Source organism: Cherax quadricarinatus, chromosome 15 (genome assembly GCF_038502225.1).
Source record: "Cherax quadricarinatus isolate ZL_2023a chromosome 15, ASM3850222v1, whole genome shotgun sequence".
Lineage (NCBI taxonomy): Eukaryota > Metazoa > Arthropoda > Malacostraca > Decapoda > Parastacidae > Cherax > Cherax quadricarinatus.
Window position 1 is genome coordinate 10,695,458 of NC_091306.1, and position 13,952 is coordinate 10,709,409.

At 37.2% G+C, this 13,952-nt stretch overlaps 1 protein-coding gene and 1 long non-coding RNA gene across 6 annotated transcripts in view; one reads left to right on the forward strand and one right to left on the reverse strand.

Annotated features, from left to right (window-relative positions):
• The window catches only part of LOC138852718 (uncharacterized), a 299,461-nt gene that overhangs the window by 146,456 nt on the left and 139,053 nt on the right, over positions 1-13,952 (forward strand). The window lies entirely within an intron of this gene.
• Positions 991-13,866, reverse strand: LOC128692102 (c-Myc-binding protein-like). Of its 5 annotated transcripts, none has more exons than XM_053781096.2 (4): positions 13,711-13,866; positions 9,627-9,815; positions 8,772-8,916; positions 991-2,567 (listed from the first exon to the last, which is right to left on the reverse strand). In XM_053781096.2, the coding sequence occupies exons 1-3, from the start codon at positions 13,732-13,734 to the stop codon at positions 8,779-8,781; spliced, it is 351 nt and encodes a 116-aa protein (XP_053637071.1). In that variant the 5' UTR covers positions 13,735-13,866; the 3' UTR covers positions 991-2,567; positions 8,772-8,778. The 5 variants fall into 5 exon arrangements, with proteins under 5 accessions (XP_053637071.1, XP_053637074.1, XP_053637073.1 ...); XM_053781099.2 differs by lacking the exon at positions 13,711-13,866 and adding an exon at positions 13,670-13,691; XM_053781098.2 differs by lacking the exon at positions 13,711-13,866 and adding an exon at positions 13,503-13,527.

Below are 13,952 nucleotides of genomic sequence, written 5' to 3' on the forward strand. Positions count from 1 at the left end.
CTTCACCATGAATATTTTCAAATATTCTATTTGTGAAAAACAAACTCATAAGGGTTTTAGTGATGAAATTCTGAAGAATTCAGAAATATCCTTGCCATATATGCCTAAGCTCTTTCCCATTAAAAACTATTTCCCATTCTTGGCCTTACCCCCCTACCCCTATTTTTCCATTTTGTTTATTCTTGTTCTTCCCTCTTTACTTGCCAAGGGCATTTGTTATTACTGTACATTCACGGTGGAAGAGGGGCTAAACCTGTTAGGTTATACAATACCTATGGGAATGGGAGGCAATCAGGTTCAATCCAAGGAAAGGGAGAATTCACCAAATTCTTTGGATCAAGAGCCCCTCTCACCAGCATCACCTTCGAGGGGACTAAGGTGATCCTCATTAGTTACATGTACACATTTTATTTTCCAATTGCAGACAACAGCTTTAACCTTCATGGCGGGCAGACCAGGGAGTAGAATCTCACAAAATTTTGCAGATATTCCTTAACAGATCAATTTAGCTCCTGGTGTTTGTAATGTTTGAGTATGTAAAATATTTTATCTGAGGAAGCACTAAACCCATAGGATCATACAGTGCTTTAGAAATGGAGACAATTAGGCTTGAGTCTAGCTCCAAATCTTTGGGTTGAGACGTTTAGTAAGGTACTGCACCTCCCCTGAAAGTAAGTAAACTATTGGCCAGGAAACTAAGAAAATAAAAATATTAACAACAACTAATTTTCAGAAAATACAGGACAGACCAAAAGCAAAGAATCACAAAAAGTATAAACGGAAAAATCACAACCACCACAAAATAACGTAAGTATAGCATTATGTTCCTTGATGATGCAGAGGGGGCCCTTGATCCAAGAAACTAGAACTGTCCTCAACTTCTCGGATCAAATCCAACTGCCTCTCATTCCCCAGATTTATACAGCAATAATTCCAAAAACAAAGTACATTTACCACCCAGTGATATGATCAGAAAATATACAAACATGATCCTGATACAGAATTTTTATTGTATACAAAAATATCATCTATAGTGTTTAAATGACTCATCAAGCATTTTTTAAAATCAGACAACTGTAATGTAATGAACTTTCTATCCTCTAAATAAAATCTCATATTCAGGATTACTGTACTTACTTATTTTAATTTCTTGCTTTTTAAGTACTATTATTTATATTTACAATGGTCACAATAAAAAGATGAAAGTTTAGTGTACATGTATAACAAAATATTCCAGAAGTTTTAATCAAGAAAATGTTATTAAACAATCATATTCCTTGTAGACCTGAATGACCTTTAAAGGTTACTTAAATAGAAATACAAAAAGCAGTATCAAATATAATGTAACACTATACATAAATTTTTACCCCTAAATAAGGTACAGAAACAATCACAATATTGGGACTAATAATTCACAACTAGTCCATAAATTTGAATTGTCCATCCTTAACTATTATCAAGTTGCACCCGAAATAATTCAAGCGAGAAATAAAACAAGGTATAAGATTTATATTAGGGATGATATGCTTATGTGCCAGCTCAAAAAGGTGGCATCTGTAAAGGTTTAAAAGAGAAATAAATAAATAATTTTGGAAGCATAGCAGCTTATGGGATAGTTCTGGCTCCCTAAAAAAAAAGTGTTGACAAGACCATGTCTTTGTATTCTTAGAGTGGTCAGGTCAATTAACTAATGTATTGTAAAGAGCAAGAAGCATATATATAAAAAAAAGTATATAAAAGATTTACTGGTTTAAGGATGAGAAGTATGAGCAAAATTGCTTGCACTTCATCAAACTTACGCATTTCAAAGTGATGTGATTCGTACTTTACTCTCTTACCATTGATAATTCAGGTGTTTATTACATTAATTACTTCTCTTCTCCCTCTGTAGTACCTTAATGACACTAGATGCTCCCTTTAACACAAACACAAGAAGAGTGTTCACACTGCTGACACTTTTTTCCTCTCGTGTTACAGAACATAGCCATCCCACAAGCTATTTCTCTTCCAAAATTACTTATTATTCATTGAGACCTCAATCGTTTTGTTGACTCTGATACTGTATAAACCCCTAACATGAATATCTTCAGATTAGTTTCTGTTGATGCTTGCCTCTTGCAATAGTGTACTGAACGTTGTTAAATGTTCTAATCTTCAGAACATTTGTAACTTAACAGTGGTAGTGTTCTCACTTCCTTATGCTCGAACCTCACTTCCAGCTTTCTATTCTTTCATGCCAACTCACAGCTTAAAAATAGGTCAGAATGGACTGAAAAATAATTAGTTTCAATTTCAAATTTCTGCTTTAGCTGTGAAAGAATACCAAAGTAATTTTGAAAAACTACTATCTTTAATTAAATCTTATAGGAAAAATGTTTCCTAGTATAATTCAAAATATTTTGGCAATACCTTAAACTTTATAGAAAATAAATAAAAATAAAACTTAAATACAGTACTGTAATTTTATTATGTGGCAACCTTAGCTGATCTGGTAAATCTCATCTTAAAACTGATGAATGCACAATCCCAGCACCATGCTGGAGCTAATCAGACAGCGATGTTGGCAGCTGGAACAGAAAATTATTTCTAATCAAGACTTATTGTAATATAGACAGTAATATAATCAATGTACTATAATCACAATCATAATGTGTAATTAACAATCCTCAAAATGATTTTGAAGAATAAAAAAAAAATAAATTAGCCAGTATGCCTCTAAACACATTTATACTGTATTACACCCACAGTAAACTTACAAACCTTCAAACATGAAAAATCCACTGCCTCCAACATCCCTCCTCACTGTAACATTTAATGCTCATGCCTCACACCAATTTGTGTTAATAAAACTATATTCTTTCAACAAACCAACCGTATCCCACCATGGCAGGGTGACCCAAGAAGAAAAATGCAAGTTTCTTTTTAAATTTAGCAATATATACAGGAGAAGAGGTTACTAGCCCCTTGCTCTTGACATTTTAGTTGCCCCCTTATGACACACATGGCTTATGGAGGAAGAATTCTGTTCCACCACATTCTGATGCATTTCTCTTTATTGATGGTAGGATTGCTGGTGTATTTTTCTGTCTCATAAACACGCTAGATAACAGGGACATCTTGCTACTCCTACTTACACTCTGGTCACACTTCACAGACATGTGCATGCATGCATGCATACATATACATACATATACATACATACATACATATACATACATACATATACATACATACATACATATACATACATACATACATATACATACATACATATACATACATATACATACATACATATACATACATACATACATATACATACATACATACATATACATACATACATATACATACATACATACATATACATACATATACATACATACATATACATACATACATATACATACATACATACATATACATACATATACATACATATACATACATATACATACATACATATACATACATATACATACATATACATACATACATATACATACATACATATACATACATACACATCCATCCATCCATCCGTTTTTCTCCTTTTTCTAAATAGCTCTTGTTCTTCTTTATTTCTTCTATTGTCCATGGGGAAGTGGAAAAGAATATTTCCTCCGTAAGCTATGCGTGTCGTATGAGGCGACTAAAATTCCGGGAGCAATGGGCTAGTAACCCCTTCTCCTGTAAACATTTACTAAAAAAGAGAAGAAAAACCTTATAAAACTGGGATGCTTGAATGTGCGTGGATGTAGTGCGGATGACAAGAAACAGATGATTGCTGATGTTATGAATGAAAAGAAGTTGGATGTCCTGGCCCTAAGCGAAACAAAGCTGAAGGGGGTAGGGGAGTTCCAGTGGGGGGAAATAAATGGGATTAAATCTGGAGTATCTGAGAGAGTTAGAGCTAAGGAAGGGGTAGCAATAATGTTGAAGGATCAGTTATGGAAGGAGAAAAGAGAATATGAATGTGTAAATTCAAGGATTATGTGGATTAAAGTAAAGGTTGGATGCGAAAAGTGGGTCATAATAAACGTGTATGCACCTGGAGAAGAGAGGAATGTAGAGGAGAGAGAGAGAGAGATTTTAGGAGATGTTAAGTGAATGTATAGGAACCTTTGAACCAAGTGAGAGAATAATTGTGGTAGGGGACCTGAATGCTAAAGTAGGAGAAACTTTTAGAGAGGGTGTGGTAGGTAAGCTTGGGGTGCCAGGTGTAAATGATAATGGGAACCCTTTGATTGAACTTTGTATAGAAAGGGGTTTAGTTATAGGTAATACATATTTTAAGAAAAAGAGGATAAATAAGTATACAAGATATGATGTAGGGCAAAATGACAGTAGTTTGTTGGATTATGTATTGGTAGATAAAAGACTGTTGAGTGGACTTCATGTTTATAGGGAGGCCACAGATATATCAGATCACTTTTTAGTTGTAGCTACACTGAGAGTAAAAGGTAGATGGGATACAAGGAGAATAGAAGCATCAGGGAAGAGAGAGGTGAAGGTTTATAAACTAAAAGAGGAGGCAGTTAGGGTAAGATATAAACAGCTATTAGAGGATAGATGGGCAAATGAGAGCATAGGCAATGGGGTCGAAGAGGTATGGGGTAGGTATAAAAATGTAGTGTTAGAGTGTTCAGCAGAAGTTTGTGGTTACAGGAAAGTGGGTGCGGGAGGGAAGAGGAGCGACTGGTGGAATGATGATGTAAAGAGAGTAGTAAGGGAGAAAAAGTTAGCATATGAGAAGTTTTTACAAATTAGAAGTGATGCAAGGAGGGAAGAGTATATGGAGAAAGAGAGAGAGGTTAAGAGAGTGGTGAAGCAATGTAAAAAGAGCAAATGAGAGAGTGGGTAAGATGTTATCAACAAATTTTGTTGAAAATAAGAAAAAGTTTTGGAGTGAGATTAACAAGTTAACCCTTTGACTGTCGCAACGCCCAATCCTGAGGTGTCTCCTGGTGTCGCAAAATTTAAAAGATTCTCTATCATTCTGATGAAATGATAGAGAATCTTTTCCAGATTGTAATGACACCAAAAAAAAACGAAATTTGATGGAAAACTGACGGAATTATGCTCTCGCGAAGTTAGCGACCTCGGTGCTGTTTACAAATAGGCGATTTCGCTCACTTTGAGCCCTATTTTCGGCTAATTCCATTGTTCCAGTCGCCCAAACTCTCAGCTATTTCTTTAGAACTCCATTTTTTCTATTGATTGAGTACAAGAAACTGCCCATTTACAGATTTCAACTACCTAATAATGTGGTCAGAAATTTGCAATTTGGCCAATTTCACGAAAACTAAAAAATATGACAATTTCAAAATAAGGTCCAGAAAGAACAATGCAGACATTCCTGGCTCTAAAATAACATTTTCTTTGCTCATCAGTCATGTCTCCAGGCCCCTCTGATATTACTCTTGCTTTCTATTTTTAATTTTTATTCAAACAAAAAATAGAAGACTTACTATTATGAAGACTACTGCAATACTGTAATAATTGTATAAATAACATCAACCCATTCATGACTGCATATTAGAATGGCTAGTTGGACATTTATTGGACAATGGCATCATTTGTTTACTTTTGAACATTGGCAAAAATCAAACATTTCCCCTACTTTGAGCTCAATTTCTAGGTTCTTTTTATAGTAAAATCAATCAATATCACCTCTATTTCTATAATGTTTTCCATTCTATCAAATGAGACCAAGAAAACGAGAATACAACCATAAATACTATACGAAAATAGACCACAAAGTCGGCATTTTAATTTATATAAAAAAAAAAACGGTCGGAGTTTTTTTTTTCTCATTATGCACTGCGTGCTTCAGGATTTTTTTATGTGGTGCACACTGACCACACAGACCCATTCTCTCACATGTGGGCCTACCAGCTTTCTCCTGCTTGATTTGAAGCCGCTAGAATTTATGAGTATATATACGTCAAACACGGTACCTCGTAAGACGTATATATACGGCCGCGACAGTCAAAGGGTTAAGGAAGCCTAGAGAACAAATGGATTTGTCAGTTAAAAATAGGAGAGGAGAGTTATTAAATGGAGAGTCAGAGGTATTGGGAAGATGGAGGGAATATTTTGAGGAATTGTTAAATGCTGAAGAAGATAGGGAAGCTGTGATTTTATGTATAGGGCAAGGAGGAATAACATCTTGTAGGAGTGAGGTAGAGCCAGTTGTGAGTGTGGGGGAAGTTCGTGTGGCAGTAGGTAAAATGAAAGGGGGTAAGGCAGCTGGGATTGATGGGATAAATATAGAAATGTTAAAAGCAGGTGGGGATATAGTTTTGGAGTGGTTGGTGCTATTATTTAATAAATGTATGGAAGAGGGTAAGGTACCTAGGGATTGGCAGAGAGCATGCATAGTTCCTTTGTATAAAGGCAAAGGGAACAAAAGAGTGCAAAAATTATAGGGGGACAAGTCTGTTGAGTATACCTGGTAAAGTGTATGGTAGAGTTATTATTGAAAGAATTAAGAGTAAGACGGAGAATAGGATAGCAGATGAACAAGGAGGCTTTAGGAAAGGTAGGGGGTGTGTGGACCAGGTGTTTACAGTGAAACATATAAGTGAACAGTATTTAGATAAGGCTAAAGAGGTTTTTGTGGCATTTATGGATTTGGAAAAGGCATATGACAGGGTGGATAGGGGGGCAATGTGGCAGATGTTGCAGGTGTATGGTATAGGAGGTAGGTTACTGAAAGCAGTGAAGAGTTTTTACGAGGACAGTGAGGCTCAAGTTAGAGTATGTAGGAAAGAGGGAGATTATTTCCCAGTAAAAGTAGGCCTTAGACAAGGATGTGTGATGTCACCGTGGTTGTTTAATATATTTATAGATGGGGTTGTAAGAGAAGTAAATGCGAGGGTTTTGGCAAGAGGCGTGGAGTTAAAAGATAAAGAATCACACAAAGTGGGAGTTGTCACAGTTGCTCTTTGCTGATGACACTGTGCTCTTGGGAGATTCTGAAGAGAAGTTGCAGAGGTTGGTGGATGAATTTGGTAGGGTATGTAAAAGAAGAAAATTAAAATTGAATACAGGAAAGAGTAAGGTTATGAGGATAACAAAAAGATTAGGTGATGAAAGATTGGATATCAGATTGGAGAGGGAGAGTATGGAGGAGGTGAATGTACAGTGGACCCCCGCATAACGATTACCTCCGAATGCGACCAATTATGCAAGTGTAATTATGTAAGTGCGTTTGTACGTGTATGTTTGGGGGTCTGAAATGGACTAATCTACTTCACAATATTCCTTATGGGAACAAATTCGGTCAGTACTGGCACCTGAACATACTTCTGGAGTGAAAAAATATCGTTAACCGGGGGTCCACTGTATTCAGATATTTGGGAGTGGACGTGTCAGCGGATGGGTCTATGAAAGATGAGGTGAATCATAGAATTGATGAGGGGAAAAGGGTGAGTGGTGCACTTCGGAGTCTGTGGAGACAAAGAACTTTGTCCTTTGAGGCAAAGAGGGGAATGTATGAGAGTATAGTTTTACCAACGCTCTTATATGGGTGTGAAGCATGGGTGATGAATGTTGCAGCGAGGAGAAGGCTGGAGGCAGTGGAAATGTCATGTCTGAGGGCAATGTGTGGTGTGAATATAATGCAGAGAATTCGTAGTTTGGAAGTTAGGAGGAGGTGCGGGATTGCCAAAACTGTTGTCTAGAGGGCTGAGGAAGGGTTGTTGAGGTGGTTCAGACATGTAGAGAGAATAGAGCAAAACAGAATGACTTCAAGAGTGTATCAGTCAGTAGTGGAAGGAAGGCTGGGTAGGGGTCGGCCTAGGAAAGGTTGGAGGGAGGAGTTAAAGGTTTTGTGTGCGAGGGGCTTGGACTTCCAGCGGGCATGCGTGAGCGTGTTTGATAGGAGTGAATGGAGACAAATGGTTTTTAATACTTGATGGGCTGTTGGAGTGTGAGCAAAGTAACATTTATGAAGGGATTCAGGGAAACCGGCAGGCCGGACTTGAGTCCTGGAGATGGGAAATACAGTCCCTGCACTCTGAAGGAGGGGTGTTAACGTTGCAGTTTAAAAACTGTAGTGTAAAGCATCCTTCTGGCAAGACAGTGATGGAGTGAATGATGGTGAAAGTTTTTCTTTTTCGGGCCACCCTGCCTTGGTGGGAATTGGCCAGTGTGTTAATAAAAATAAAAAATTCTTTATTGCCTCAATAGATAAGCTTTTTTTTCCATGGATGCCTCAACACATTGCAGTGTGTTATTACTATTTTTATGTTAAATGCTAAGCCCATATGGGCCATTCAGTGCAAGTAGTGGGCAGACGAGTAAACTAAAGAAAAACCCCACAAATGTGAGGGGACCAAATTTTTTTTTTTTTTAACAAACTCCCTTCTTACATCCTCAAGAGGGAACTTAAGTTCAAGTCAGTTCCTGATCAGCCAGACTGTGGTGCATACTTAGGACTTTGGATGGTTAACACCAACAGCCTGGTTGATCAGGTAGCCTGAAAGTCTGATCTGGGAGCTGGCCATGAGACCACTGACCCTTAGAACACTTTCCAGGTAGGCTCCAGGTAAAAATGGTAAAACAGTGTATTTGAAATTTCAGCTACAAAACTTAGAAAATGCATCTGTAAACTACATTATATTACAGAATTCCCATTACATTAAAAAACTTAATTACACTGTCATTATTGCCTTATTAAAGAGCACTGAAAATTAGGCTAACGAAAAACCTATGGTATATTGCATTTAAAATACACACACGTGTACTGTACAGTACGTACTTACTTATTTGCTAAGCTTGTGTTGCATCTTCAGGGGGTAACTTATTTGCTTGTGCCTGGGTCAAGCATTCCTTAAGATAAGCAATTTCCGACTGCTGAGCTTCAATTGTTGCCTTCTGCGATTCAATAGTGTTCTGCATTTCTTTCACCTGTATTTTAAGTAATATACAAATAATTTAAGCACTAAAACCTAAATAAAATTACATTGACAAGACAATAAAAATCCAAAATATTAAATAATTCATACTCATTTTCTCTGTAATGACATTAACTAACTTTCTAGAAGTACAGACCAAAATTGACATGTAAACTACTTGATGCAAAACCCCCCATATCTAGAGCATTGTGTGCAGCCTTAAGATTAACTTATAAGCAGTAAATAATAATTTAATTAGGTTAGTTAACAAGAATACTATGGCTTGCAATCTTCAACATTTTATGTAACAATTATCAATTATAAGTGAATAGAATGCAATCTTAATTAAAATTTGCCTCCTTACATAGCATGATTTAACATTCTAAGTATCAGCACTCATGCAATTGTGTAATGAATGCTGGGGTGTTAAATGGTATTGCTGCAATTGCAAATCTATGGTTATACTGCCTTTCCCAGTATACAAAAATTTCTGTGGGTAGCCCCAAATGTTACTGAATGTATTTTTATACAGAAATCCCAATGACAGTATCAGATGGATTATCCATGACCCATGCAACTAAATGTGTATGGAGTACTCATTACACAATTGATTACTTTCACTAATTTGTGAGATTCTCATTCCAACAAATGTTTTGATCAAAAATGCATACATAACCCCAAGCCTTTATATAAAATTTGCTGTACAAGATCACAAGCAATCACCTTTTCCTCAAACATCCGTATCCGGTCACCATCAGCTGATCTTGTGCCTAGAGTGCTTTTGATGTATTGGAGGGCATCAGGAGGCCTCTCAGTTTCTTCATAGAGATGTACGAGAGCATCAGTCAATGCAGACATGACCCCCGATTTTTCAATGTAAGTACGAAACTTTTCTCGTTCAGAATCCATGCTCTGAATTATAAATACTTTATTAGGGCAAACTGTCTTCATCCATGGTAGTCTTTGGGTTAACACTAATAATAACTTTTCATATAACCATCCACATTCATAATTGTTTAAATAAACAATATATTCCTTGATATATAAGAACACAAGAATGGAGGAATACTGCAAAGGTCTACAGGCCCAAACAAGGCAGGTCCTTATCAAAACCACCCCTTCCCAAAACTACCCAAGAATTTACTCCCAAACCCATGACACCAATCAAACCTATCCCCTCCCACTCATATATTGGTCCAATCTCTTTTTAAAGCTACACAGGGTCCCAGCCTCGATTACCCTACTCGGCAGATTGTTCCACACACAGACAACTCTGACTTACCTTGTCCTTTCCAAATCGAGATTTATCAAACTTAAATCTGTTATTTCTGGTTCTTACTTGATTCAATATCCTCAGTATTTTATTATCGCCTTTGTTTATGCCAATCATCCACTTATATACTTCGATGATATCTCCTTTCATTCTACATCTCATGAGAGATGTTGAATGAAAGGAGATTCCTTATACAGTTAATCATTTTAGTCATCCTTCCCTGCATGTTCTCCAATGAATTTATATCCATCCTGTAGTAAGTTGTGGTGCAAGGTATAAAATACCGACAATATGAAAGTTTAGATACATGTGCAACATCTGGATATCTTTGTGGAAAATATTTTAATCTTCCGAAGCTATAGTGCCTAATAGGTGTTTGTGTTGATATGGGTCAAAAATGTATTTGAAAATTGAATAGAAACAACAGGGAAGCTCTGCGCTTGCGCTGATGGGCAGGGAAGAGGTCAAGACGGGGCATCAGGGAGCGGGAGTGTTTGGAATGTTGTTAAGAGGCTGTGAAAACATGGGACCAGGAAATTGGTGTTCACGGCGGCCTAAGGATTAACATAGGCCTCACTTCATAATAGGAAGTGTCTTAACTGTTCCTGGTGAAGAGTGAGGGAACGTGATTTACGGGACCGCTGTAATAAGTGGTAAAATTAGTGAATAATGGTAGGACCGGTGGTGACTGGTGTGACGCCATGGAGTGTGTCCAGGGGAAAATACCCGTGATTTAATCATCACTCATTGGTCTCAGATCTTAATGGAGTGACTTCTAATGTGCATAATAATTATGAGACATTAAATCGTCTTGTGAATTGTAATGTAATCAGTGATAATAACACTAAGTTAAGAGAATGCGTGAAGTGAAATAAGTCGCCTTGCTCTGAGTGAGTGTGCACGTGTAGACCCCGTGGTTCCTGTCCCAGAGGATAGTGAAGTTTTATGGAGTCACGACTTCTAAACCGAGACAAACCAATGGATACCTCGTCCTGCTGGAATAAGAACCGTGTCGGTGTAGCAGGACATCGAAATGAGATGGGGAATGGAGGAAATAAGGAGCATCAATCACCCACAGTTAAGTAACCCTTCTAGTTATAAACTGATACTGGCCAGTTAGGTGTGTTGTAATTGGATAGGTTGTGGGTGATCCAGCTACATCGTGACCACCAGAGAATATCTGGTAAGTGGTGGTATTATATACAAGTGTTTTTTCCTTGATGGATATATACATGTGCAACCTACCCTCCCTTCATTCGGTTAAACTAATATAATCTATACAGTCCACAATTAATTAGTAGCGCCGTACTTGCGGGTGCTACCCGTCATACTGGTCTCGGATAGATATGGGTAAGCTTGTGAGGTTGAAGGAACCACCTGCCGTGACCAGGGGTGGCTAAGTTTTCTCACATGTCTACACGGGGTGACTACAGTAAACAATATGGTTCTTGTCTCCCAATGAGATTACTTGTATGAATGTAATGTTGAGGTACATACAGGTAACTCCTATAAAATTTTCCATAATCTTTATTGTAGACGTTTCGCCATCCAGTGGCTTTCTCAAATACAGATTCTAGGACATAATTAGAAGACAGTAGAACTATATACAAAAGATTCTCCACCATGATGCTGTGAACACTAACTCCAAGGCTGAGGGACTGATTACCTCATCTTTTGTATATAGTTCTACTGTCTCCTAATTATGTCCTAGAATCTGTATTGATAAAGCCACTGGCACTGGCACTGGCAGCTGGCACTGGACAAGCACCTAAAGTCGGTTCCTGACCAGCCGGGCTGTGGCTCGTACGCTGGTTTGCGTGCAGCCAGCAGCAACAGCCTGGTTGATCAGGCTCTGATCCACCAGGAGGCCTGGTCACAGACCGGGCCGCGGGGGCATTGACCCCCGAAACTCTCTCCAGGTAAACTCCAGGATGGCGAAACGTCTACAATAATGATATCCAGATGTTGCACAGGTGTCTAAACTTTCATACTGTAGTAAGGAGACTAAAACTGAACAGCATAATCCAAGTGAGATATTTTTGAGTTAAAATAGACCCCAATGTATGTGCATCTCCATTGCATAATACATTTGGAAATATTGAAAGATTTACATTACAAAAAACTCAAGTCCCTCAATGCAATATTAATCCAAATAAGTAAATAATTACAATCTCGGACTAGCCATAACACATGCTCTTAAAAGATGTCAAAATATATATATATATATATATAACTTTAGTACTTACTACCAAAATTAAGAAACCAATATGTGTAAAGTATTAATACTTTTACCTCTATTTTACAAATGATGACAACAAAGGAAATAAGGCACTGTTTGGTAATAACTGAATGTTGCTTCTCAGAAGATTTAAGTGAAAAAATAATTTAAATTGTACAGTACTGAGCAAGTTTTACATTTGACAGTAGTATTACGGTGTGCAAATGGTAAATAAGTTTATTTATTTAGGCACAGGTACATATAAGTACAATTATTATACATAGTGTAAATTACCTAGGATAGCCCAAAAAAGTCAGTGACTTATTTTCGTTGGGGTCCTCGTATAGAGTTCTCAATTCCCACACCGAGTGTCTGGCATCAATCCCTGGCACGGGCGAAACGTTGGGCCTGTTTCCTTACACCTGCTGCTCCTGTTGACCTAGCAGTGAGTAATCATAATCATACCTGGCTGTTAGATAACTGTTGTGGGTTACATCCTGGGGGACAAGATTAGCCGGATATGCGCTGTGTAACCCACAGCTTAATATAAACTATATCAATGATGTTACTTAGGGGTGCATCAGTTGTATCACATTCCTTGTAGAAATATTGTTATTATTATTATAATAAAAAAGAAGCGCTAAGCCACAAGGGCTATACAGCGAAATATTGTTATAACATAGCTTAACCTTGCTCCGCCACTGGTCGTTCACATCGCTGTGATTGGCCATAATAAGAAGTTTATAGAAGTGCCCACATTAGGAAAAGTACCATTTTCACTATCTCCAAAAATAACGATTTACCAATGAAACAGCTGTTTATTCAATGATGTATATTTGTATAATTCACAGCTAGGCTTGAAATAAGGACCCAATGGAAATAAGCCACTTTAACTTTTTTGGGTTATCCTAGGTAATTTACACATGATAATTGTACTTGTGTACCTAAATAAATTTAATATAAAATGTCTGACCCGCTGAGCAGCAACCTTCAATTATACAGCTTATTTTACCCGTGGATAAAACTACTTTTACTACCAATAACTGAATATAATTGTGTTCAATGCAAATAATGAACACCTGAATAAAAAAAAATCACAAATTCTCACGTAGTGGGCCAAAATAAAATTTTATCCTACACCTAGAATCCCGTTATTGAATTTTTAAATTTGTAAACGGGGAAGAAATCCGCCATGTATTGCACAATATTAGGACAACGCTGCCAGTGAATCAGCAGAGCTGGAAGCCTGGAGATGAAGAAAGTAATGAGGATCACCCCAGGAGAGGTTAAAGTGAAGCAGTCTTCAGGTTACTTGCCTTAAAATTAATATTTCTCTCCATGCTTCTCTCAACCTGCTGGAGTAACGTGCGCCAAGGGAACCTCTATATATCTTTATCTATATAACTATATTATCACCTTTACACTCATTTTTCTATGTTTTTAATGCATTAAATAGTTTTTTACTTTTGACGTAAATGAAGTAGGCATTTATATCAAATGTAAATTATTCTGTATAAAACTAGTGCTCTTGGCAGCTGTATCAACGTCAGTCAAATTT